This window comes from Frieseomelitta varia, unplaced genomic scaffold (assembly GCF_011392965.1).
Source record: "Frieseomelitta varia isolate USP_RPSP 00005682 unplaced genomic scaffold, Fvar_1.2 scaffold_130, whole genome shotgun sequence".
NCBI lineage: Eukaryota > Metazoa > Arthropoda > Insecta > Hymenoptera > Apidae > Frieseomelitta > Frieseomelitta varia.
In genome coordinates this window covers 19,206-44,618 of record NW_025108973.1, presented here as the reverse complement: position 1 = coordinate 44,618, position 25,413 = coordinate 19,206, and the positions used below count along the sequence as shown (strand labels likewise).

Below are 25,413 nucleotides of genomic sequence, written 5' to 3'. Positions count from 1 at the left end.
AGATTATCTTTCTAACTTTTAAATTAAATCACATTTTGCAGTTTTTACACGATATCAATATTTATTAAAATTTTAATGTTTTTGGTCTTAGGTAATGGCATTAAAAGAGCAAATGAGATTATTGCAAAAAAAAGACAGTTATGTTTGTATATCAACTGAAATTCCATTGAGAGCAGATAAAATGTATGCTGCTATGCCATTTATGTCAACCAGATCAAATGGATCCAATTTCCAGCAAAGATCTGTTCATAGAAAGGGACATAGCATTATCGCAAGGGAACCTATTTCTTTTCGTCTAGCCGGTCTCTTACGACAAATCCAAACATTTCAAAAACAATTGAAGCTGACTTCGTAGTAATAATACATTATGCATCATATTTATCACGTAAGCTGAAATTATTAATAAATTTATTACATGATATTCATTGAAACAACTTATTTATGTAATATCATCGTGAAAAATTATCGAAAGTTAAACAAAAAATGATAAAAACACAAAGTATGAGGTAAAATAAACTTGAAAATATTTTTTCTCTCTAAGGAATGTCTTTTGCCATTATAAAATGTCAACTATTTTGTTAAGGTTAATTCAGTATAATAGAAACTATATTTTTGATATTTTTCTTTTATTCAATTCTATATGCTACTTGTTATAACAACTAATAGATTTATTTAGTTTCGTATATTTATGTACGCATCTGCTTTCCATCTACAAATACCGTTTTTATGTATATACACAATTTTATTAAACGCTGCAGAATAATTAAATTTTTGCAGTATATCAATTTTTATTTTTGTCTGTAATGTTTAAATACATTGTAAAAATTCGTGAGTTTCTCTTTTATGAAATAAAAAAATCAACTTATTTTCCATAAATAGGAGATTTCAAGTCAATAGAGGCAAAAATATTTATCTCATAAATAATTACACAAAATTATATGCTTTAATACCCATAAAAAGATCTTCTACCATCTATCGAGGTTTATTTCAGAGCACATTAATAGAAAATGTTGTTTTATTTCTAAGGCAGTATCTCTTTTTTTATTTTTATCATAAAGATCACTGCTTGGACACTCAAAATCAATTCAATATCTTATGAAAAGATGTTCTGTCATATTTAATACAAAATTTTATGAAACTGTTTCTGCAAATGATAAATTTAAATCGTGAAACAAAAAAAAGTATCGTTTTTGTAAATTATTAAAAGATACAAAAAAAAATTGTAAATCTTATTAAATTAAATCATCAGATTTTCCAGATTTTTCTACTTCAACATTTCTCTTTTTTTCTTTTCTTTCTTTTTGTACAAAAAAATGTAACATCACTTAAGTTACTACTTTTATTTTACGATCTTTTAAACAGATCATCGATCTCAATTACCTTCTACGAAGGAGACGGCCGAAAACATTCCCTCATGTCAAGAAATCGTTCCCACAAAGAAAAAAAAAGAAAAAAAAAAAAGAATTTGAAATCCTTCTCACACACACTTGCCCATATTAACATAAATAATATCTCTCATATTATATCACAGACTAAAAAATGCTTTGGTCTAAAAAATCTTTTTCATTCATACCACATATTCTAATTCGGTAGATAAATTTTATAACAAATATCAATTGGACCAATACAATAATAAAATATTCAAAGAAATCAAATTTTTCATGCGAGTGTGCGAAATGGATTAGCGCTAAGGAGCTGGGGCCGCCATAACTTTTTCATAATAAAGTAAACATAAATTAAATCAAAATATGTCAGAAGGAACCAATTGAATCTACGCAGATAATATTTTAGTAATTCTTTTTATAATAGATTTAAAAATTTGAACATTGATCAATTTTAGTCAAGATTTTAAATCATATACATATATATGTATATATATACATATATATTAATTTATAGGATACTTCCTACACTGGTATTGTAACTTCTTAATAAATGCTAGGTAAGCTCTGCAGCCTTCATTTCCTACAAAATCATAATGAAAACGCGTACCCCTTTGGCGCACTTCCATGTCGATAAAAATTCGCAAAGCATTTCTTTCGTTTAATACGATTTAAACTAAAATTCTAGCACCTTTGTTTAAGACGCTTTATCAAGTTGAATTTTAAGGCTACCGTTTACATACATTATATCTGCATTTGTTTCAGAATAATTCGCCTTAAAATTTTACTTGTACAAATGTAAAACGGAAAAACTAACGAGATTTTGATGAATATGTTTAATACAGCTATAAGACTGTAACAGTTTATAGTACTCTACAATTGTAACATGTGATATCTCTTACAAGGTACTTACATTACAAATAACCCCACAGATCTGTTCTTTACTCTCAACGTTCAATTTGATGATAATCTTTGAACAAGTGAAATAAGTATCAAGTTTAGTTTAAATAATGTATAATTTTGTAGATATTTGTTCTTTCTGTTTCCGTTCAATTGGCATACTGATTTTTTAAAGAAAATGATATTCTATATTATATAATGTAAAAAAAAAAAAGATATAAGATTGTTAATAATAGTAATTTGAAAATGTTAACCGATAAAGTACAAGAAAAAGTATATAAATATCTAATGGCTATTTTAAAAAAAAGATTAGCATATAATGCACTCGTTAATTTCATTTCAATTATTATGAAATCACTTGTTATTGTTCGTTTTTAATGCTCTTTTGTAATTTACTCTTGCGTGTTCATCGATTTGTATCAAAATACGTACATGTAACAATTTCTCGTTTCAACACAATTCATTTCTTTATTTTTTTTGTTTATTTATATACTCAATATTTAATCGAACGCGTAAAGAAATCCACGAATATAAACTGTCTTTATTTTACGTAATATAACGCGCATATGCAGATAATGCAACATGAAAAATAAACTTTTCTAAATTTCTACTGAAAAAGGAGGCGAAATTTTAAACAATACTGTTAAAAATACGTACAAAATTTAAAATGAAACAAATCAGTGGCACGTCTTTAATATCTTGTTACGTGATGTCCTTATGTATATAAATAGGCAAAATTTACAGTAACCATGCAATAAGCATTTCCTTATTTTATCGATGTTGAATATCTGAAGGAAATCAGGTGCAAATCGACAGATTGTTTATAACGCTGTAGCCACTTTCTAACTATTAGTGTTTAGAGTTCAGAATACTAACCTGGTACTAATTTTATTATTTATTATCGTAAGATATCACTTTATAATAAGCACTTCAATGAATCATCGAAATAACAAGAATCTTATCAAAACAATCTAGTTAAATACAATAATAGAAATTATCGTTGAAAATATTTCGTATAAAATATCATCGTTACACGCAACGACTATTACTATTTCGTCAGAGTTAAAGGGAAATGAATCTTTCAATGAACTGAATTCAGCATTCTGAGATTAGCTCAGAGTTTCGCAAACATGTTCTATATCAGTTTGATTTAAAATAGGTCGTTGACCAATTGTAATCAATAGATCAAAGTCAAGAATCAAAGTCAAGATATTGCGATCAGAGACGACGATCATTTTCATTCTTCTCTTAAAATATTTTGATTTTCTGGACAAATTAAAATTATCATATTGCCTCGTTTTCTGTTGTCAAAAATGTTTTTGGTTGTCACTGCTCTTGCACAATAGCATTTTTTTATAATCACGTGAATGTTGTACAAAGGTTCGGTGGTACATATAATAATCACTGCATATATTTCGAATGTTTCATAATATTCGAAGTTCTCTTTGTTGTTGAATGTATGTAGTCATTAAATACTGCGTCAAGCATTTTTAGCTACAAGAGCATCAATCAGTCGAAGCTTCGCTTTAACCTGTTTATATGATTCGTAAACGGTTGTGACTTGCGGGCCACGATCTTCCCTTTGCATTCTACGACCAGCACGAGCTTCGAATTGTGCTTCCAATTCTTTTAAAGCACGTCGCAAACGCTTTTTCTCTTCCCTGGTTAATTGTTGTTGCGCCAATAATTCCTCTCTAAAATCAAATTATCCGATTTGTTTATAGTATCTTTTTTTTTTTTTTTTTTTTTTTTTTTTTTTGTTTTTTTTTTTTTTTTTTTTTTTTTTTTTTTTTTAAGGGACAGTTTAATGAATCAGATATTAGACACTCACTGTGGAAGTGCATGAAGACTTTCGTTGTTACTACGGCTTCCTTCGCTACTGCTGTGCTGACTATCACTATCAGTTGGTAATTGATCTATCGAATCTATACAGTCCAAAATACCTCTATGTGACATATCAGGTTCGCTAGCTCTCCTCTCTGTATCAGATGGATTATTAGGTAAATTGGACGATGTAAAATCCATTGCTTCATGCTCCAAAATAGTAGCTAATTCTGGAATACTATCTTTATTTCTACTCTACAAGAGAAACAGAAAGAAATGTTAAAGATAATTTGCACATGTATGTACGTGGTAGTTACACACAGGTTTATAAAATATGCTGCTTACCACGCCTGCCCTAATAAGCAATCTTTTCAAAGTTCTATATTTATCATACAAAGGTCGTACGATAGTTCTGTCTTCTTTAGAAACTGGTCTGCCAAAAGTGTTTTCAATGTGAAGCAAAGCTTTCTGAACAGCAGTTTTCTCGTCTATCAGTTGCTCGTAGGTTAATTCCTCCATACTCTCGGGTCTGTTATATTTTAATCTCTTCTCACTTAGTTTCTTTTCTATCTCTGTTATCATTTCTTCCATTGACACCGCTCTAGACTTTTCTTGACTGTTATTGTTGTTTGTCGGGCTACCGTTAGTCACTCTCATTCTATTGTTTACATTAGCCAATAACGCGCTGACCGGGTCTTCTTTCAACAACTTATGCTCCTTCCGCAATTTACTCAATTCTGTACACAATCGTTTGATATCCCTGTTGCTCATTTTGTCAGAATGGCTCGGACGGTAACCAAAATTTTCCTCGAATTCATCCTCGTACTTCTTTATCTTTTTCTTCAAGCCGTTTATGTATTTGGTTAAATTCTTTAAACCAAGTTCCGCGATGTTCGAAGCACCCGGTTGCATTTCATTTTCAGAATAAAAACGTCTGGGCAGCAATAAAGAATTTCGCGGAGAAAGCATAGCTTCTACTCGTGCATCGGCAGCTTCACTCTGGGAACGTGAGATTAGTCATTGAAACCATCGTCATTGAAAATGATCGGCAATTGAGTTTAACGTTCTAGTTTTGCTTACATTCTCTTGTCGTTGAAAAGTCCAATTAGTTAAGCTGGGATTATTCAGATCTTCATGACTAACTGTTGGCGGGCGAGCTGGCGATGGCGATCGGCTCGGTCCACTGCTCAACATTTCCAAGAAACTTTGTGCCGGAGAGCCATTGCAGCTGCTGGGGTTCGACGATACGTAAATGTTATCGGTTTCCTCTTCGTTCTCCTAACGGAGCAATTGCAGTTTCGCGTTAATGCACATTCCACACGTACATTTCCATTCTTTCACGCTAGAGAACAAATAGAAATTTTACCTTACTGGAATTTTCTGCATCTGCAACCTTGTGCACCCTCTTTCGTCGAGCCTGCCTTCGTCCTCTCGGCGTGATGCTTCGACTGAAACGTTCGCTGCTTCTCAGTTTTTCGGCGTCGCATTCGAATTTCTCTGTTTCTAACACTGTTTCGCACGGCGACGAGATCGGTGGGGTTTTCTTGGACACTGGTGAAACATTCGTTCTCTCGTGCAAGGGAAGACTTCCGCATCTCTACAAATATAAAATACCTCGCGTCTGTAAAGCGCAATTTACATCTACACGCGTGACAGATACTTGAACATTTAGAAAACTTACCACACCATGACCCATGTCTTGTCCGAGTTGAGACAAAATGTGCAAATGTTTCTCACTGTTAAAATCCTCGTGACTGCTCACGCGTCTGATCGTGTCCGTGATTTCGGTGGGACTTTCAAGAACACGTTCCTCGCTACTGCTTCTGAAAAAGCGTTCAATTCGTGAAAGGGAGTACGAGCGCAAATCGAACAAGCGTCTGTACAGTTTCCGTGTCTAATCTCTTCGCTGGAAAAACATTTTTTTTTCACACGTCCCTTATCGTACCTTATCAATTTTCGTTCTTGACAACAGGATTCGTGACGTTCTTTCCGTTTACGCGGTTTCAGCGCGCAAAGCAACGACGCGCCTTCGAAATCTTTCGGCTCGTCTTTTGAATCCTTGCAGATCTTACAATCGCTCGCAGGGATCACGCCGTTCACCACGTTGTCACGGACGCTGGAAGAAAACGAACCGTTAGAGAAAATTCCTTCCGACATGCTGCTCTTTCTACCGAGATGTAAATGAATCAGAAAAATTTGAGAAATAGTCTATGAATCATCCCCTGTATCAGCGGTTCCCAACCTGTGATTCGCGTATCTCTAGGAACATGCGAAAATAATATTGGTAATGACGAAAAAAACACCAAAAAAAGTAGTTGAAATAAAAACACAAAAACAAGGCCATAGAGTTTCGATTTACAAAGAGTGACTTATGCTATTTTAATGCTGTTTTTTTAGTGGTCTTGATCTTGTGTTAGACTGCTATTACGAAAAATTGAAATCAATTGTAAAATGCAAAATCAAAAATAAGAGCCTACAGACGTCATTAGATCAATTTGAATCGTTCGATTGTTTAGCTAGAAAATTAAAAGAAATTTAAAAAAAATTTTTTTTAAATTAAAAAAAAAAACACGTTTGAGAGATGGGTGGAAAAAACTAAAAAATTAAAAAAATTAAAAAATTAGAAATTTAAAAAATTGGAAAACTTTTTTAAGGTGGTGGGATTTATAAGAGGTACGAAAGAAGGAAAAGGTTGAGAACCGCTGCCCTATATAATAAGTGGTAGTAACGAGGAAATTGCAAAGCACAAGTCAATGCAATTCCTGTTTGCACGAACGAATGTAAATTAAGTATGCAAACAAAAATGTGCAAATTTAAAAATATCAGTAAATGTAAATTTAAGATTTAAAAACATCTCCGCGGAGATATGAATCTAAAAATATCGCGATATGAAATTTCATATTTTTGTACAGATTCAATTTGTCTGACAACATCCGTCGTTGGGAAATCGAAAAGTTACACAGTCGAGTGTGAGCCGGACTTTCAACAAGAGAAAAAGGATACGCCGGGTTGTAATCGATCAGTGTTAGAGAGAAATGTCTTTTGAGAGCGTCAACCATGAGAGGTAGGTCACGTCGTTACGCGTTTTATCGTACCTTCGAGCTGCCCCAACGAAAACAATATTTGACGACGTAAAGGACACTACTTTGTAAAGCCGCAGACATAGAAATGCACAATCAAGCTGTAACGAGTTTTGTAATCGTCAAGTGACGTTTTATAGGCGTACACATCCATTTAACGAATAACGATAAAAGGCGGCGATAGATTAACGCATGAATTAAAGAGTTGAATATTTTTACTGGAATTCTAATTCAATAACACCTGCTCTAAAATTATTTTAAATCAGTCAGAAATGTTCTATGACATAATACACGATGGACCAAAAGTTTCTTCCCACCTATTTTTTTTTTTTTTTTTTTTTTTTTTTTTTTAATAAAACAATATAAGAAAATATAAGAAAAAATAATTTTAAAATAAATTTAAGTTCAAACATGATTTTTTCATTATGTTTTAAAAATTATTTCTCTCAAATGTTAAAAAAAAATATATGAAAATATATGAAAAAAATTACGGATTTATTTTAGTAGGAAGTGACCTTTCGGCCCACTCTGTATAATTGTTGGCTATTCCTATCCATTAACAGTAGAGCTACCAAAATAGTCAAAATGACTAATTTATAATTTATATATCTATAACAGTATATTTTTAGACACTCGAGTGATTTTTAATAGAAATTTGTGTTCTTTATTGTATTATTAACTTCTTTTAACTACCTTGCACTAATTTCTTTGCTGCAAATATATACTTTTTCATTCTAGTTTTAGTGTCAAAGGGGATCTCGGGGCAATGCAAAGATTATTTAACGACGAGCTATTACATCTCCGTAACCTTCAAAATAATCAATGTGACTCGTTCGGTATAGGTTCGTCGCAAAGGCAAAGAAAAGCTGCATTTTTACGGATGCTTCTAGCTGACTTTACTCGATAAAAAGTAGCAAGGAGATTTTGCACCGGTGTTATGTAACGACACGTCGTACGGTATTCCTATTTTTTTACTTCTTTTTCAAATCAAATTACTTCTTACGGTTTTAACATGTATCGTGTACAGAGTTGAGTTGCGCAGTTCGATTACATTAAAAGGATCTCAACTTCTCGAATACAACTTTGTTTTGTATTTCTTCCCGATACTTGAAACTGACCAATCACAATTGTCACCTGCGTATCATTAGAATGGGATTTTCGTCGTGCGTGAAACTGTAAAAAGAAGAAGAATCGTTGATAGAAACAAGGAATGAGAAACGAGCCGATCCTTCTGTCGCCTGTCGGTTCGGACAACGTGCCAAGGAAGCGCGCAACAAACTTACTGTACGCGTGTCCTTTTTGCCGCAACGATCGTTCATGTGATCACGAGCATCAACTTTCGTTTCCAATGGCGGACCACCGGCGCGAACACGAGTCTCTCGGTGATTCGACGGAACATTTATGGTCGCCCGGTGACAGAACTTGACGAGAAAGCGTCCTCGGTTGCTTCCGTGCAACACTCGTGCAACACGCGCAACTTTTCGATCAAAGGTCCCTACAACGAGCTGTTGTCGTTCGCGACGAACGAGCAACGTTTAACTGTCACATCTGAGCCGACTCGAGCTGATTTTCTCTCAGGGGCGAGAGAGAGAGAGAGAGAGGGGGGAGAGGAAGAGACTGGTGTTCTCTGGATTTCTCGGACCTTCTTGACAAATACGTTGCACTCACGGCGATACGTGTCGATCGAATGGAACTTTCGAACGTGTACGAGTTAACCTCGAACAAGTTAGGAATCAGACTACGGTTTGTTGTCGATCGACCCTCCTCTATATTCTGTTTCTGCAACTGACACACCGATCCCGTGCGCCTCGTGGTGGTTCGTCTCTCCGCGTGACGAACGTAATTTTCCAAGTTCTTACTGTCAATTGCCGGTGCACGTACGAAAACCGCGTGTATATGTGTATGTGTGAGCACATATGGCTCACGTGACGATCTCGAGGATCGATCAAATTGGAACCTCCCTCCTCCCCTTTGATTCGTGATCGTCGATGATGGCTAAAATTACTACAATTACATAATGTTTCGCACGCAAAAATTAAGCCACAAAGATTACGATTATTATTATTATTTTTTTAAAATAATTCAAATGTTGCCACTGGCAAGTCCGACGTTCGTTTGACACGACTCAACAAAATTTAATATTAATTCACGATTCAACTTAAGATTAATGTTTACATGACAGCGACAGTACCTTCAACTCGACGATCTTTAACGCCACGATGTTTTCAACTACGATCCTAACGAATAGTCACTTTCCTCTAGTGCATCGTGCTGTACATTCGTCTCTGTCGAAACGAAACTAGACGGGACGAGAAAATCATTTTCGTTCTCGGCATGAAATTGAATCGTACAACGAAACCGTAACAAATATAACTTGGATATCTCGCGATCGCGTTTTTGGCACCGGTGACGTCAACGAGGCGTTATTTCTGGCCGGCGACGTACATTTAACACGGTGCTACATCGTTAAACCGCCGATAATAGGATACATGTGCATCGGGGCTTATGAAACACAAACGTAAACGGTCGGAAGGATAATTTTTCGCTAACGACACGGAAGCCATAATCGCTCGGGCAAACATCGTTAGGCGATGTTTGTTAGTCAACACACCCGCTTTTTTTTTTTTTTTTTTTTTAACTTTTCTTGTCAAGAAAATTAGCTAAAAGATTGAAGGCAAGAATCGAGGTGGCACGTGTCTGTAGGAAAAAACGAGAGATTCGATTTGTATACTAGTATTTAGCCAACTTTCGTTAAGAGGGGTTCTCGATTTCTGAACTGTTTTTATTGATGTGCGTGTTTCTCCCGTTGAAAGCCGGCTTGCGCCAAATGATCCTTCGAAACGCATTGCAACGATTCCACGTATATATGTATTTGTGAGAGTGGTTATGCTTTAACATCGACGAAACTTATTAGGGAGGATTACGTCACTGCTGGATCAGCGCCTCGGATGACTAGACCGCACGGTATACGTGCTCAAGCATGTTGCAAACGTGTCAATTATAAAACAGCAATCTGAAATCAGATTGATTTTGGGAGTGTAATTTTGGATTTTTTTTTTTTTTTCTGACAGATGTCTCGATTATCTGCAAATCAACAAACGTGTTCCTTTTTGGGGGGTTTTCTCTACGTACCGATCGTACGGAATTTGTCTCGCTTCAGGCTAAACTGGAGCAACCTACGGAATCGTGGATTTCAAGATCGACGAAAATAAGCGTGACCTACGTAGGAAAGCAAAACTTCATTTTCTTTGTTTACTGTTTTTGAACAACTATCAAAGATGGTGGTGAAAAAATTTCGACCAAAAGCCAGAAAACATACTGACTATAGTAATTTCCGCTAATTACTCGTTCGGTGAAAAATTTACGAAAAACTTTATGAAAAATTTTTTTATCAACGCCCAAACATTTTCAATACTGATTAAAAATAAAAAAAAAGAAAAATAGATTTCTTTCCGCAGAAATCGATAACTTACTCGGTCGATAAAAAATTTACGAAAATTTTTTATCAACGCCCAAACATTTTCAATACTGATTAAAAAAAAAAAGAAAAATAGATTTCTTTTCGTAGAAATCGATAACTTACTCGTTCGATAAAAAATTTACGAAAATTGTTTTTATTAACGCTCGAACATTTTCAGTGCTGTTAAAAAGAAACGAGAGAAAGAAAAATAAGCTTCCTTTCGTGTCTTTCGCCGTATTAGAAAGCACATTGTTAATCAAAGACCGTGAGCCGCGTGACTACGATTTCTTCGAGCTAAATTAAGGAACTGCGCGTCCTAATGGCAAAGTTGGAATAATTTTAGCCGAAATATCTGCGTAGTACGTAACACCGAGCTCTAGTATTTTTGCACAAGCCAAGGAAGTAAGATCTTATGCATGAAGCAAAATGTAAAATTTTTAAATCTAACATTAAACACTTGCATATGAATGTAACAAACATAAGCGTTTGAAAAAAGAAGAAAGAAAAAAAGAGGCACATTTACATATGATCAAGTTTTAATCTTTATCCTTTTATCAGATCATTAATCAATCATCCAGATGATCAATCCAGATATCATTAATCAAAGTATGAGAAAATGAAGATGATTATATACATCACAAGGAGATATAGATCAAAAACACCTGCTATTTTGGTACGTACGTTGATATTCATTATGTAAGAATAAATGAAAGAAGCTAGCCAAGAAATTACACGTTACATCTTCACCGTCTGTTCTCTTTCTTTTTCGTTGCAATTGAAAGCTGTTGAATCGATATGAAACGCATGCCTGTGATATTACTATGCAAAGAGCATGTGACGTGCGCCTTGAACGTTAATCGAAAAATAAGTATGGAACAAAAGGAACTATTGGCCGTGTTTTGAAGAATTATCCCAACACAATCGATCAACGATCGATACGCACATCCAACAGGGGGGCCCCCCCGAGTATAACTTGAGATTACGATTAAATATTTAAACGAACGAAATTTAATAATAAACGAAGATCAAGCTATAATGGTGGCATCGATTGAGATAAGTTTAAATAATTTGGATAATCTATCTATACGCGAAACCGTAGGAAATTGGAAAAAAAAATACTACAGCCAGAATTTACTACACTACGCCAACATGTAATTTAAGACGAGCACGGTCGATCGATTGGATGTCTTTCTGAGATAATAGTACGGTTTATAATTATTCTATTAGTTTCTTTTCCTTTTTTTTCTTTCTACCAACATTAGGTCAGAACATAGCTGTTACGAATTACATAAAACCGCTAATAATAACGCGGTTTATGGCCAATAATCGAATCTAAATACTGGTTATTTTATCAATTTCGCGTGTTTCTGTATCTCGCAGTGCGTGCACACACTTAAAAAAGGGAAACAAATATACAAGTTACATCACGTGTGTGCGACTTACCAATCCGGGAAAAGCGTAGATGCCTCGGCTAGGATATCACGAAGAAGTGTGGTGGCAGGTGGGACATGAGGTAGAATCACGGGGGCGAAAACTCCGCAAACACCGGCGCTACGCCCGTGTTTGGCTTCATACCTGCTTAGATAGAGAGCCAGGTAGCCGAGCAGACGATAGTGGGAGCTCGGCAGAGTGGACAGTAGCTCTTTCGTTGAATTAATCCAACAGTCGCGATCGTTGGCGTAGTTCTCTGGCAGAAGTAAACAAGATTTTTTTCTTTTTACGTGAGGAAAAAAAAAACAGAAGACAAAAGGACGTTTCTAGACGCTTACGGGCATGAATGGACAACAGTCTGGCAACGAGAGTCGACGGAACAACTGGTTGCGGCAATTCTTTCAGATACTGGCGAAGAAGCGTTGCCGCGGTCGGAGGGCAGGCCGCCGTTTCCAAATCAGCGTCACCTCTTCTCTCGAAGGCGGCCCTCAGTCTTTCCGCCAGTCTTGGACTACCACCAGAAAGGCGGAACACCGCCGCGCTTTGGAATCCGTGAACCTCGATGTAATTGCACAGTCGGTGCACCACGAATGGGACACCGGTGTCGAGGTACGGCTCGATCGAATCTAACCGGGTACCGAAGATCCTCGTAGATCCTCCATTACGTCCTAACAACGACACTGCCAGAACCCGCTTCACTTTCGCTAAACGGGATTCGTCCTTGGAAATGATCGAATTTCATTATCGTGGATTATTAACTGTCGATGATGCGTGAAACCGCGTCTATGGGGAAATTTACCTTTTCGTGGATCTGTCGAGATCGTGTAGGACTCGTTGATGGCCCATGGTGATGATAATGGTGATGCTGATGGTGGTAATGATGATGGTGATGATGGTGATTGTTGTGAAGATGGTGATGATCTTGCTGAGGACGTCTCATCCCACTTTGTCTACAACGCGAGCCGCCACCGCCGCCGCCACCGCCGCCACACTGATTCAATTCAGTTTATTTCTACTTAAAATTAACTTGTCAATTGCCGTGCCGTACGATTCGTTGAATTAACAATTTCAATAATAATAATAATCTTTAATTATAATAATAATAATAATAATAATCCTAATTCCTTGATTATCTGCCGTTTAAATTACGTTTCAAAATAAATCCAAGAAAAGACCAAGTGTGTCTCTGCCCGATGTGAATCCGATACGAACCGAACAATGGGCGTCGTGATATTTAATCTCGAGTAAGAGTAGCTTGATCGATAAGCCTTTTGTGCTATGCACTTCTTTAACGTACGTGCAGGATGACGACGAGCTGCTCTATCCGAGATCATATATCAGCTGATATCAATAACGCAGTAACTATCCGTCGTCAAATATATTTGTCGAAATTCAATATAAAATAGTTACCGAAAAAATTGCTGGAATGGAAAGGAGACACTCACAATACACTCCCTCGCGACCCTCCACAGGTTGAAGTAAATAGAGTTCAGCCTGGACGCTACTTCGAGTTACGCTATTTTCAGCTGTTCGTTTAGCTCTTTTCTTCGTACTTCTTTCCCAATAGACACGTAGTTATGATACCTAGATGATACCGAGAAATTAAAACGATCGTGCACAACTTTCTTGAACAGAAAAGTAAAAGGATGATCGAAATGACACTTTCGTTAATCACCTTGTCGTTCGCTTTGACGTGAAATTCTTTCCTCGGATTTATTTTATATTTATCTTCCGTGAGAGTGTCGATGGTGAGGTCGAACTTGAGGTTAACGCTGGATGTGTTGACGTTGATGTTTACGTTCACGTTTCACGTTCACGTTCACTTGACGTTGACAAGTCTCGGATATTCAGTCTCGTAGAGAAGGTTTCCTTTTTTCTTTTTTTTTTTTTTTTTTTTTTTTTTTTNTTTTTAACAGAGGGCAAGGAACGATGTGTGGGGTAAACGGATTGCGCAAAATTAGAAGGACGAGCGACTACGAAAACTCTCGAAGGGACCGGCGAAGAAGAGTCCTCCGTCGATACGCGCACGAAAAACTTTCGAGCAACTTTTAAATCGATGTTGGCAACCAATACGACGTTAAAAAGAGATCGTTTAATTTGACTAGTTTTGGGTTCATGTCCCTATCACGGCACATCGCATCGAGCCCTTTCTCTAAGGCGAAGGGCACTGCCTATGGCTGCTTCAGGAAGTGAGTCGACACCAGCCGTAGCGTAAGCATCGAGGGTCAGAACAAGGATGAGTTTTAGGTCACCACTTCGCTCCTTGGCCTCGCATGATCCACGTGTCTCCTTAAACTATTATTGCAGCTGCCTTCTGAAATAAACAAAATAAAATACATCTTTCAATCGTGTCGTATCGTCTCTCCTTGCGTTTCCATTCTCATTGCTAGATCGCCAGTTTCCTCTATTCCAACTCGATGCGTATGTGGATACGCGATCTTTTGAAATTCTTCGAAAGTACTTTCAAATTTCCAGAAAGTTTCTTCGAGCTCGGCTCCAGATTCATTTAAAACGCGTGTAATTGCCAGAAAAAGCAACCAAGATATGTTACGTAAATAAATTTCTACTCGCAATACATACGCATGAAAATCTGTCCCCGATCAAAAAGACAATCTTCATTAAAAAAAAAAAAAAAAAAAAAGAAAAATCACCGATTCATTCTGGACACGAGCAACCTAATGCCTGCTAAAGCATAAAGTGATGAACGAAACGTGGGTTGGCGAGGTAAAAATCTGCCAGTCAGCTCGACATCACGAACCAAACTGCCTAATAAAACATTAATCGTATAAACGATCGATATTTCACACAGATGCGACGGAACTTCGTATGGGGATGATAGAGGGAGAAGAGGACAAATTTCAGTTAACAGACGTACATACACGTATATATGTACGTGTCTCTGATGTTCGAACGATTCACTGTAAAATACTGCGACCTAAAATATCACGAAAGGCGAACATGCAGTTGTAACATGTCATCGAGACACTGTTTACTTTCGAACGATAGCAATTTACTGATATATCTTAGTCAGGTTCAACTAACAATCACGCACACGAGATCTATCTGACTTTTTGCACCGTTTGTTAATGGCCTTTTCACACTTAAGCAACACACGTAAAGCAGCATCAATATGTCGACGATCGTGTAGCAACGAAGAACGAACGTCTGCATCCTCCAAACTGGGGAAACAACTGAACGAAATGAGAGTACGTAAACAATATATCCTACCGTGCCTTTCGAATTTTTATGCACGACCACGAAAGTATGAACCGATGAAAAAGATGTTTACTAACCAATGGTTCCCGGACGAAAGGAAATGGAAGTAAATATACCTCGTGAGAACTACAATGATCATAGCGACCGAAGCGGGAATGTGCACTAGCGCTCCGCGAAGCGATACTGAGGTTTTCGCGAATTGCGTTGGCTCTCCTTTCCCGTGCTTTTTCCTCGTTTTCACCCCTTCGTTTTCTATATTCAACGACGGCCCCTTCACGTCTCCTGTAGGCGAACGGAACTCGAGCAGCGTTTCCAGCGTATTACATACCCCCTTGGCAGCAGATATTGCGAGGACGAGGGCGCATGCACTGCCTCCAAGAATCAATAGACGCTTCTGGTCACGTGAAGTATCCGCGAGAACAGAGACCTACCTCAGACGAAGGTAAAATTATATATAGAAAAGGAAAGAGAATTGCAGAAGCATGAGAGAGAAAGAGAGAGCGAGAGAGTAGCGTGTATGAGAGACAGAGAGAAAGAGAGAGAGGGAAAGGGAAAGAGAAAGAAGAAGAAAGAACGAAGAACGAAAGAGTGAACGAAAGAAAAAGTAACAAGGAAACCAAAGTAAGACAAAGTGAAGAAGGAATGAAGGTGAGGCATTATGGAAGAACAAGACCTAAGATTGACTGCGGTGAAACGAGAGCGGAGAGACTCGCAAACAATTAACAATTAATCGAACGCATCAATTAATAAATTCTCGTTCCAATGAAATATTCAGTTTGTAAAATAAAACTAGAGTCTCTTCAGTTTTTTTTTTTTTTTATTATCTCTGATACGTCAATAAAAACTCTTTATCTCGCGCGTGATAACTGCGTAACATAATAGCTGACCTCTTCATTTCAGATTCCTTCCTGCAACAAAATACTGTACTCTATCAGGATTCCATTCAGTCAACGAAAAAAAAAATAAAATAAAATTGTAATCTCTGTCTGTTTTTTTTTTTGCATTAAATAGTTATTATAATTTATTATAAATTACTTCTCTACAAAAATTACATATTATTGTACATATATTGTTGTTCAACATCTTGAAATTCACTTCATATTTTTCGCAAAATTTGTACACTTTGAGAAAGCTAATTCTAAACTTTATCCGAAATATTTTATCTTATATTTCTAAACGATGTAATATCTACATAATCACAAATTTAAGAAATTTAATTTTGTTCTGATTATAAATAACTAATTAAAATAGTACGAAAATGATACATTTCAGTCGATTTCTACTATATCAACAGGAATAGAAACACGTGCAATGACCTTTCGTAGCTATGCAAGTAAATGCATTCATCTACTATTACACGTTCGCGATTCATCATTGATCCTTCTCCCATTTCGAATAGTTATTAATATAATAGGAAAAGCAGTTTGCATCCCTTTTTATAACATACTTCATTTAACGCTCAATAATCGTCTATTTGTTTCCACTTTATAATTACTGGCAAATGTATGACAATAACATTACCTACGCATGTACTATCTTTAACGTGCATTTCAATTTTACTAAATATAAAAATATTTAATCAGAGATAGAAAACGGATATAAAAGCAAAAAAAAAAAAAAAAAGAATGCATACATATATAAAACGCAACGCGCGTATGTACATGCATACATATACATATATATACATACCAATAGTAATCGAAGTCAAATATTGAAAATAAATTGAAATTAACATACCTTTCTAAAAACTACGCACTCTATGTCCTACGCGGAGAATAATTTCTGTTATCTTCGAAATTTGCAATGCTACACGGACATTTGCTGTGTGTATCCAAACTCCATTACCAAGAACATTAACTAAACACAGGATAGACGTGACATCATGTGGGTCGTCGTGTCACTCGCTTTTCGTGCCTCACATTCTGAAATACCGAGAAAAGTTAGAATGCTCCTTACGCCATCTGTGATCGCCATCACGATCGTCAAAAGCGATCAAATCAGTAGCTACAGCTGAAAGATTTCATTTATTGAAACGTTAATTAAGAATGCTGGCTTTAGGAAACTGAATTGAAGGAGAAATAAATGTGAATACATTTATACATAGTATAATGAATATAAACTTTTATAAACTTAACAGTTCATAATTTTTATGAACTTAGCAGGTTATTTCAAAACTGGGGAGATGTTAGTTGCACGATATTAATTATAAAATGCTACATTATTTTGTATCTGAAGTTTTCAAATTCAGATTTGATAAGATCTTTGAACGCCAAAGAACTTTGTAGTACGGTACAAAGTTATGAAGCGTGAAATTTGAAAAATAATTTTGTTTAAACTAGTTTTAAGTTTGAATACCAACAGATCCATTGAAGTGATTTTCTCGAAAATTGACAGGAGTATTTAACCTGAAATTTGGGATTTAGTATCAGAAAAATATCATACGAAATCTATACGATCCAGCCGTTTTCTAACTATGACAAATTTTCGAAAAATTTTTGAACACGAATTACTTTCATTTTTGGAAACAAAGCGCCATTTCTGAAAACGTGTCATTAACTTCGAGCACAGACGAGGCATACGACCAACTCAAACACATGCCTGGTCTATAATAGTTCTGAAGATCGAGTTTATCTCGTTCGAATTTGAAAGCAAATCGTTTGAAAAAATAAATTTAAAAGTAAAACGGGATTTTCGCTTTGTATTCAAAATTACTTATGGGCGATATTTTCGTATCTTTCGTAAGGAGATTTGGATTGATTATTTTTATTATTTTTACAATACATTATAATACACCTTACGCATAAGATCTGTATAATTTGCAGATTTATACAACTTTGCTTAATTAATTATATAGATTCACGAGATTCAATTCGTACAACCCTATAAAATGCATTTTGAAGTTAAATGAAATTAAAAGAAGGCTGCAACTACAGAAGTATAGAAATTAATCTCCTCTTAGCTTTCTTTTTTTCAAATCAAAATTTGTTCGACTCGTGGATATCGAAATGCTAATATTGAAATGTGGCTTATGTACCTCGTCCGTGACTCGATTAAAGTAAGTATGGAGGGGGCTATTCTCTTGAAGAGGGACACGAGTCGCTAGTTGGACAGACTTCGATTAAAAGATACACGCTAAATAATTCTAAATGGACTCGACAAATGATACTTTGGTCGTTCGTGTGTATATGGGAAATATATAGGATAGCAACTCTTCGCGAAAAGAGAGATAAAGATTAATTCATTACTGCATCACTACCAATATGCAGTACTAATGTTTCAATGTTCATGAATGCATCACATTTTCATTTGCAAAAAGAACCAGTTAAAAGGATTAATTTGGGAACTTTTGTAATTGCGCCTTAATTGGACTTCCAGATGTCTTTGTACGACTTGATCTATAACATTACGTATACATGTAAAGATTTTTTTATAAATTCTTTTATAAGTTTATGTATTTATAAGTATAGTAGACTCTACGCTTTTACATAAATAATTTACATTCCGTGTAAATTATTTCAAAGCTGATATTCTAAACCATTTCCACGTTCGATGTCGATCGAAATTTATACGTAATATTACACAGTATTACGAATTGTACGTAAAATCAACTAAGATACAAAATAACAATTATATATACTATAATATAATAATATATGTAAACAGACATATAAAATATATTTTACATATATTAAAAAATTATGGAAAATATATTTATTAGAGTAACATACAAAAAAGTTATTTTCATTTACCATGTATAAGATATTTTAAACACTAATATTATTTTAGAATTTATATGATCAACATCAAATATAAAGACTAAAAAGATACATACATGTATATGTGTTTTACACAAAAAACATAGGTGAATTTTCATTTAATTGTAAATTCAATTTTTTGTCCTGTTCTTTCTGCAGATTAGTTAAATCCAAATCAACGCTACACAGAAATATAAATCATAAACACCGTGATATATATATATATATACATATGATTTAATAACATAACGATGATTTAATAACAACTTACTTGTGTATTAATGCTCTTGCTCTAAAAGCAGCCAAATGAGCATAATATGTGGGTGCAGGATAACTAACAGATCTCGTGCAACGTGCAAACAAGTGACAAAGATAATATGTAAGCTCCTCAATTTCATCTTCGTGCATTCCATTTTCATTCCATATACATCTATATTTTGTAGGTCTCGCGGTACCCTATATTTTTATTAATGTAAATATTTTAAACTCTGTATCGTATTATGTGATAAATATGTTGTATACTATGCATATATTACAATGAATACGACTTACTTGTATACTAGCATGAGATACGAGATAAAAATCAATTTGAGTTGGATGCGTAATTTCTGAATCAACGATGGTACCTGCTTGAACGTTAAAGTTTCTATCATCGGAATTTCTCATATCAGTTGGGAAAAGACGTATATGATGTCGTTTCTGAACTACGAGGAACGTAATTGGCACCATACATGTTTTAGTGTTCTCTAATTGCGCGATAGCTTCTTTTATTGCAAACAGTTCATAATTTATCACTTGCGCAAGTTGGCCTTCACTTACACCGTCTCTATTTACGTGTAAATAAGCATTTATTAAAAATATATTGCATTAGTATTTAAGCTTGTACATTTAATATCTTCATCTACAAACCGATAAAAAATTAATCTTCGAGGTTTATGTCCTGTTCTCTGGTAAAAATAAACTAATTGTTTTATCATAATTTGTTTCAAATCGGCGATTATTTCTTCTCTCGGTGATTGAAGTCTTATTTCAACATTATATTGGAAAGCATTGGGATCATGACTTGCTGCAACCTACATTAACATATTATTGAACATTTGTATTTATATAAACAGACATTTGCATGATTCAAATGGTGAAGTAAAGATTCTTACAGCAGCAATGGAAGGTATATTTACGGCATCAGGTGATGGATGAGTCACATCTGCACCAACAATCATACATGGTATATCTAAACAAGGAGGACTGAAAAAAATCCATACTTTATGTACATAAAATTCACATATATACTTGCATATAACTGTAAAAAACATAAATAATATTACCGATGAGACAGAGCCAATTTGTGATTAATACCATTAAGCTTTGAATTAATTTTTAACAAAATATTTCCAATCGTTGAATCGCTTAATCTTTTTAAGGTTTGTTGTCTTATGCATTGAGTTACAATACCGCCAATTATATGAATTTCGGAAATTTGTTTTACCACACCTGCGAATAATGAAATATGTTATAATAAAATATGTTATGTTTCGTACATAAAATAATATAATAATATGTTACTTACTGTATGCGTATTCCACATACGGAAGTATTACTATTACAAGTTTTATGCTTTGTTGCTTTTTCTCCATAAAATATTCTTGAATGTTTCTACTATCTCTTTGTAATCTTAGAGTTCTAAATGGAGTTTGAGGTTTATTAATATTCATGTTCAGAGATTTACCTATAAAATACACAGTATTAAAGTTACATATTACTAAAAGAATACTTTAAATACCATGATAGAAAATTTAGTATTTTAATTCTAGTTACTAACCACACTGTTGCAATTTAGACTGTAAATTATATAAATCAGGATCACGCACATATCCGTCTAAATTTAATATAGTCCAAGAATTATCTGGTAAAGTACATGGATTTAAAAATTTGTCTGCTCTCCATGTTCCTTTTTGTACATTAATGTTCTTCTCATGATATTCCAACATGGGAGCTTGAAGAACTCTTGCTGGCACTTTCTCAAATTCTCCTTGTACAGAAAAATGGAATTCGTTCACTAAAGTTGGTTGATGATTTACATCCATTTTAGCAAACTGTAAACATATCAATATTTTAATTTATTCTGATGATGGTTTTTAATTACATATAAAAATAATTAAAAAATCTCTTACACCCTCCAAGATTTTCTGTTTACGTTTCTTCGTATCAGTTGCTGCTTCGCGAATCATTTTGGAAGTTTGAATATCATTCATTTTTTTCCGTTGGACTTGCCCAGCTACGACTGTACATAACTGCAAAATATAAATAAAATTATTATTAAGTGTAATAACTTTAAGTATATATTATGTACATACTTAATCTATATTATTATATTTATATTAATACATCGTTAAACGGTCACAAGTGAACTCGGTTTTTTTTTTCTATGTAAACAAAAATTATCAGTCAACAATATATATCTTTTTGTGTTTACCTCCGGGGGCACATGGATATTGGTAGATCTAGATCCCACCCAAAGGCAAGGTAGATCGTTATGTTTTATTTTATACTTTTTAGCTTTTAAAAAATATTGTTCAACTGTGCAGCTAGTTCCATCTGACAAATAAAATTTATTCTCTCTTGGAGAAGGAACTAATCCATTTACATTATAAGTTCTTTTAGTGGTAGGTTGACCAGGCAATTCATATTGAACTTTTAATCCCTTTAAGAATTTCGTTATTTTATCTCCATTTCGTTTTATGTCTGCTGCAGTTATGTCTGCTGGTAATACATCAGATCTTGGATTCTTGCAGAATTCTTTCATTAAATTAATAACTGGTTGTTCTGTTGGAAATCCTTTATGTGCAACTATTTTTACACATAAAAATTATATATTAAAATTCAAATTTAATAGATAAACATATGATTATATTAATATATTACCATCTACATTCAAATATGGCTTGGATCCAATTATAACAGATTGAAATATACCAATCCATAAATCTAAACCATTTGACAATGATACAACTCTACCTTCTGGTGGTTGAAAGAGTGATCTGCCAACCTATTGAAGTATTATTATATTAAATAATGATTCGAGTGCATTAAATTCATTATAATGTATTAAAAGGTTTTGCAAAGATCGATGATTTGAAGGAGGAGCTTAGTTAAAACAAGAAAGAATCGAAGACAAAATATTCAAGTATGCGAGGAGAGGAAAGAACTGACAATAAACTTCTTATAATACCATGTATCATTAGCATATGTTGCATTAATAAATTATAATAAAACATAAACAGATTAAAGTATTAAATAAATTTTACTTAAATTTGAAGAATAAATAATATTCAGTAACTTACCGTTGTATATTTGTATGCAGGACCATGTCGTAAAATAACATCCAATGCCTGAATACACTTTTGTTTTGTTTCATTATCAAAATTTTCAATGGTCAATTGACTTTTTAACCATGATAAATCAAGAACTGAAACTTTTTTCAAACATATTTTGAATGTTCTATTTTTTCTGTGTTCTTTATCAAAAACATCTATTTCTTCTACTTTCTATAATAAAGGAGAAGTATAAACATATATAAATATCTACAAAAATATTTAATTTTACAATAAATAAATATTAAAAATATAGGATACAAAAATAAAAAAATTATGCACATAATAATAAAAGCACATTATCAATCTACTACTTACACTTTCATTACCAAAAGGAAGATCGTTTGCACTATATGCATTCTTCCTGCCATCAAATGCAGGATATCTATTCGGACAATGTATTTTCCTGAATTCCTCAAAAACAAATCTTAAAAAACATTTCGGTTTATCTGGTACAATATCGACATCATAATGTATAATCCTTGCTTGAAAATTCTTAGGAAAATTGAGTTTAAGCATGTTCGTTTCTACAATAATTTTTCTACCAACCTGCCCTCCACTACGGCTGGTTTTCAATGGTATCAATTTAGAGTAGTCTTGTACAGTTTTTATTTCTACAGACTCCTAAATAGAAAATACACACAAAAGACATATAATTACCATTAAATTACATTTAATAAACAGAACTCTTCTGAGTTTGACAAAAATTTATATTTGTTCTAGCTGAGAACATAATATGTTTTCTGATACCTTAGTTTTAAATGCGTCTGATGGTACAGGAGTAGTTGGCCATGCTTGATGAGTACCACGTGGCCATGGTCTTATAGGAACAAGTACCTTTGTATTTTCATAACTTAGTAGACACTGTTTTTTAGTATCATGTGTCGACTTTTTTTTGGTGCGAATTAATGACAATGCTTGTTGAGTACCACGTGGTGGCTGCTGTTGTTGGGTACCACATGGTAACTGCTGTTGTTGGCTACCACATGGTAACTGCTGTTGTTGGCTACCAGATGGTAACTGCTGTTGTTGGGCACCACCAAATGACCATGCTTGTTGAGTACCTTGTGATACTTGCTGTTGTTGCGTACCATGTGTTATCTGTTGTTGTTGGGTACCATGTGGTGGCTGCTGTTGTTGGATACCATGTGGTGGCTGCTGTTGTTGGGTACCATGTGGTGGCTGCTGTTGTTGGGTACCATGTGGTGACTGCTGTTGTTGGGCACCACGTGATGGCCATGCTTGTTGAGTACCTTGTGATACTTGCTGTTGTTGCGTACCATGTGTTATCTGTTGTTGTTGGGTACCATGTGGTGGCTGCTGTTGTTGGATACCATGTGGTGGCTGCTGTTGTTGGGTACCATGTGGTGGCTGCTGTTGTTGGGTACCATGTGGTGACTGCTGTTGTTGGGCACCACGTGATGGCCATGCTTGTGGAGTACCTTGTGATACTTGCTGTTGTTGCGTACCATGTGTTATCTGTTGTTGTTGGGTACCATGTGGTGGCTGCTGTTGTTGGATACCATGTGGTGACTGCTGTTGTTGTATACCATGTGGTGGCTGCTGTTGTTGGGTACCATGTGGTGACTGTTGTTGTTGGGCACCACGTGATGGCCATGCTTGTGGAGTACCTTGTAATACTTGCTGTTGTTGCGTACCATGTGTTATCTGTTGTTGTTGGGTACCATGTGGTGACTGCTGTTGTTGGATACCATGTGGTGACTGCTGTTGTTGTATACCATGTGGTGGCTGCTGTTGTTGGGTACCATGTGGTGACTGCTGTTGTTGGGCACCACGTGATGGCCATGCTTGTGGAAGACCTTGTGATACTTCCTGTTGTTGTATAACATATGTTGTCTGCTGTTGTTGGGTACCACGTGACGGCCATGCTTGTTGAGTACCTTGTGGTGGCTGCTGTTGTTGGATACCATGTGGTGACTGCTGTTGTTGGGCACCATGTGATGGCCATGCTTGTGGAAGACCTTGTGATACTTGCAGTTGTTGCATACCATGTGTTATCTGTTGTTGTTGGCTACCATGTGGTGACTGCTGTTGTTGTATACCATGTGGTGGCTGCTGTTGTTGGGTACCACGTGATGGCCATGCTTGTTGAGTAGGTTGTGATACCTGCTGTTGTTGTGTACCATGTGCTGTTTGCTGTTGTTGGGTACCACTTGATGACCGTTCTTGTGGAGTAACTTGTGATACTTGCTGTTGTTGCCCACCATGTGGTGACTGCTGTTCTTGGGTATCATGTTGTGACTGAACTTTAGGAGTATATATTGGTGAGTACACTAAGGTGATGACTGATGTTTTTGACTGTGGTTGTTGGGTACCACGTGATAACTCCGCTTGTGGAGTACCTTGCAATATCTGCTGTTGTTGTGTATCATGTGGTGACCGTTGTTGTTGGGTACCACGTGATGGCCGTGTTTGTTCAGAACCTTGTAATACTTGCTGTTGTTGCGTACTACGTGTTGACTGCTGTTGTTGGGTATCATGTGTTGTTTTCTGTTGTTGGGTACCACTTGATGACTGTTCTTGTGGGGTATCTTGTAATGCCTGCTGTTGTTGTTTAGAACTACATGGTTGATGTTGCCGAGAGGTACTTGGCTCTTGGGATCTATCCTTTTGTTTTTGTTTAGAACTTTTTTGTTTAGAAGCCTCTTTTGATTTCTGAGACTTCTTTTTTGATCCTCCTATGTAATATAAATATATGTATGCTATTTACCGTTTGTTTTCAGAAAATTACTACATTTATTATTCTTACTATAATACTATTACTAACGTAATATTACGATATTGTAAAATACCTTTACCCATATTTTATGTTGATTCTAGGAAACAAATTATTTATATCAATATCTCCTGTGCGTGCTTCAGTAATTATCTTGAATAATTATTTGATTAATTTTTTTTTCGAAAATTCACAATTATCTCGTTCGCAGGAAGAACTTACTCCGATTGCGTCAGCTTATCGGCAGTTAATAATTT

General features: G+C 35.1%; 3 protein-coding genes across 3 annotated transcripts in view; 1 reads left to right on the top strand and 2 right to left on the bottom strand.

The window, feature by feature from the left end:
• Positions 1-8,262, top strand: part of LOC122529068 (uncharacterized protein PFB0145c-like) — a 12,232-nt gene extending 3,970 nt beyond the window's left edge. The window contains 3 exon segments of the mRNA XM_043654848.1: positions 92-385; positions 7,019-7,170; positions 7,925-8,262. Coding sequence (XP_043510783.1) covers positions 92-355 — 264 coding nt within the window. The 3' untranslated portion in view covers positions 356-385; positions 7,019-7,170; positions 7,925-8,262.
• LOC122529080 (protein FAM13A) lies at positions 2,204-14,583 on the bottom strand. The gene is made up of 11 exons (XM_043654867.1): positions 14,539-14,583; positions 12,877-13,027; positions 12,416-12,781; positions 12,090-12,333; positions 6,052-6,222; positions 5,788-5,929; positions 5,473-5,703; positions 5,187-5,384; positions 4,452-5,105; positions 4,114-4,361; positions 2,204-3,976 (listed from the first exon to the last, which is right to left on the bottom strand). Exons 1-11 carry the CDS (start codon positions 14,581-14,583, stop codon positions 3,763-3,765), a joined length of 2,664 nt encoding a protein of 887 aa, XP_043510802.1. The 3' UTR covers positions 2,204-3,762.
• On the bottom strand, positions 13,602-25,413 carry LOC122528959 (protein argonaute-2). The gene is made up of 20 exons (XM_043654640.1): positions 25,233-25,413; positions 24,277-25,118; positions 23,170-24,060; positions 22,738-23,043; positions 22,390-22,593; positions 21,971-22,094; positions 21,522-21,895; positions 21,220-21,339; positions 20,868-21,141; positions 20,616-20,774; positions 20,374-20,539; positions 20,203-20,293; positions 19,958-20,121; positions 19,601-19,874; positions 19,320-19,504; positions 17,031-19,229; positions 16,181-16,201; positions 15,410-15,720; positions 13,753-14,391; positions 13,602-13,661 (listed from the first exon to the last, which is right to left on the bottom strand). The coding sequence occupies exons 1-16, from the start codon at positions 25,240-25,242 to the stop codon at positions 19,139-19,141; spliced, it is 4,275 nt and encodes a 1,424-aa protein (XP_043510575.1). The 5' UTR covers positions 25,243-25,413; the 3' UTR covers positions 13,602-13,661; positions 13,753-14,391; positions 15,410-15,720; positions 16,181-16,201; positions 17,031-19,138.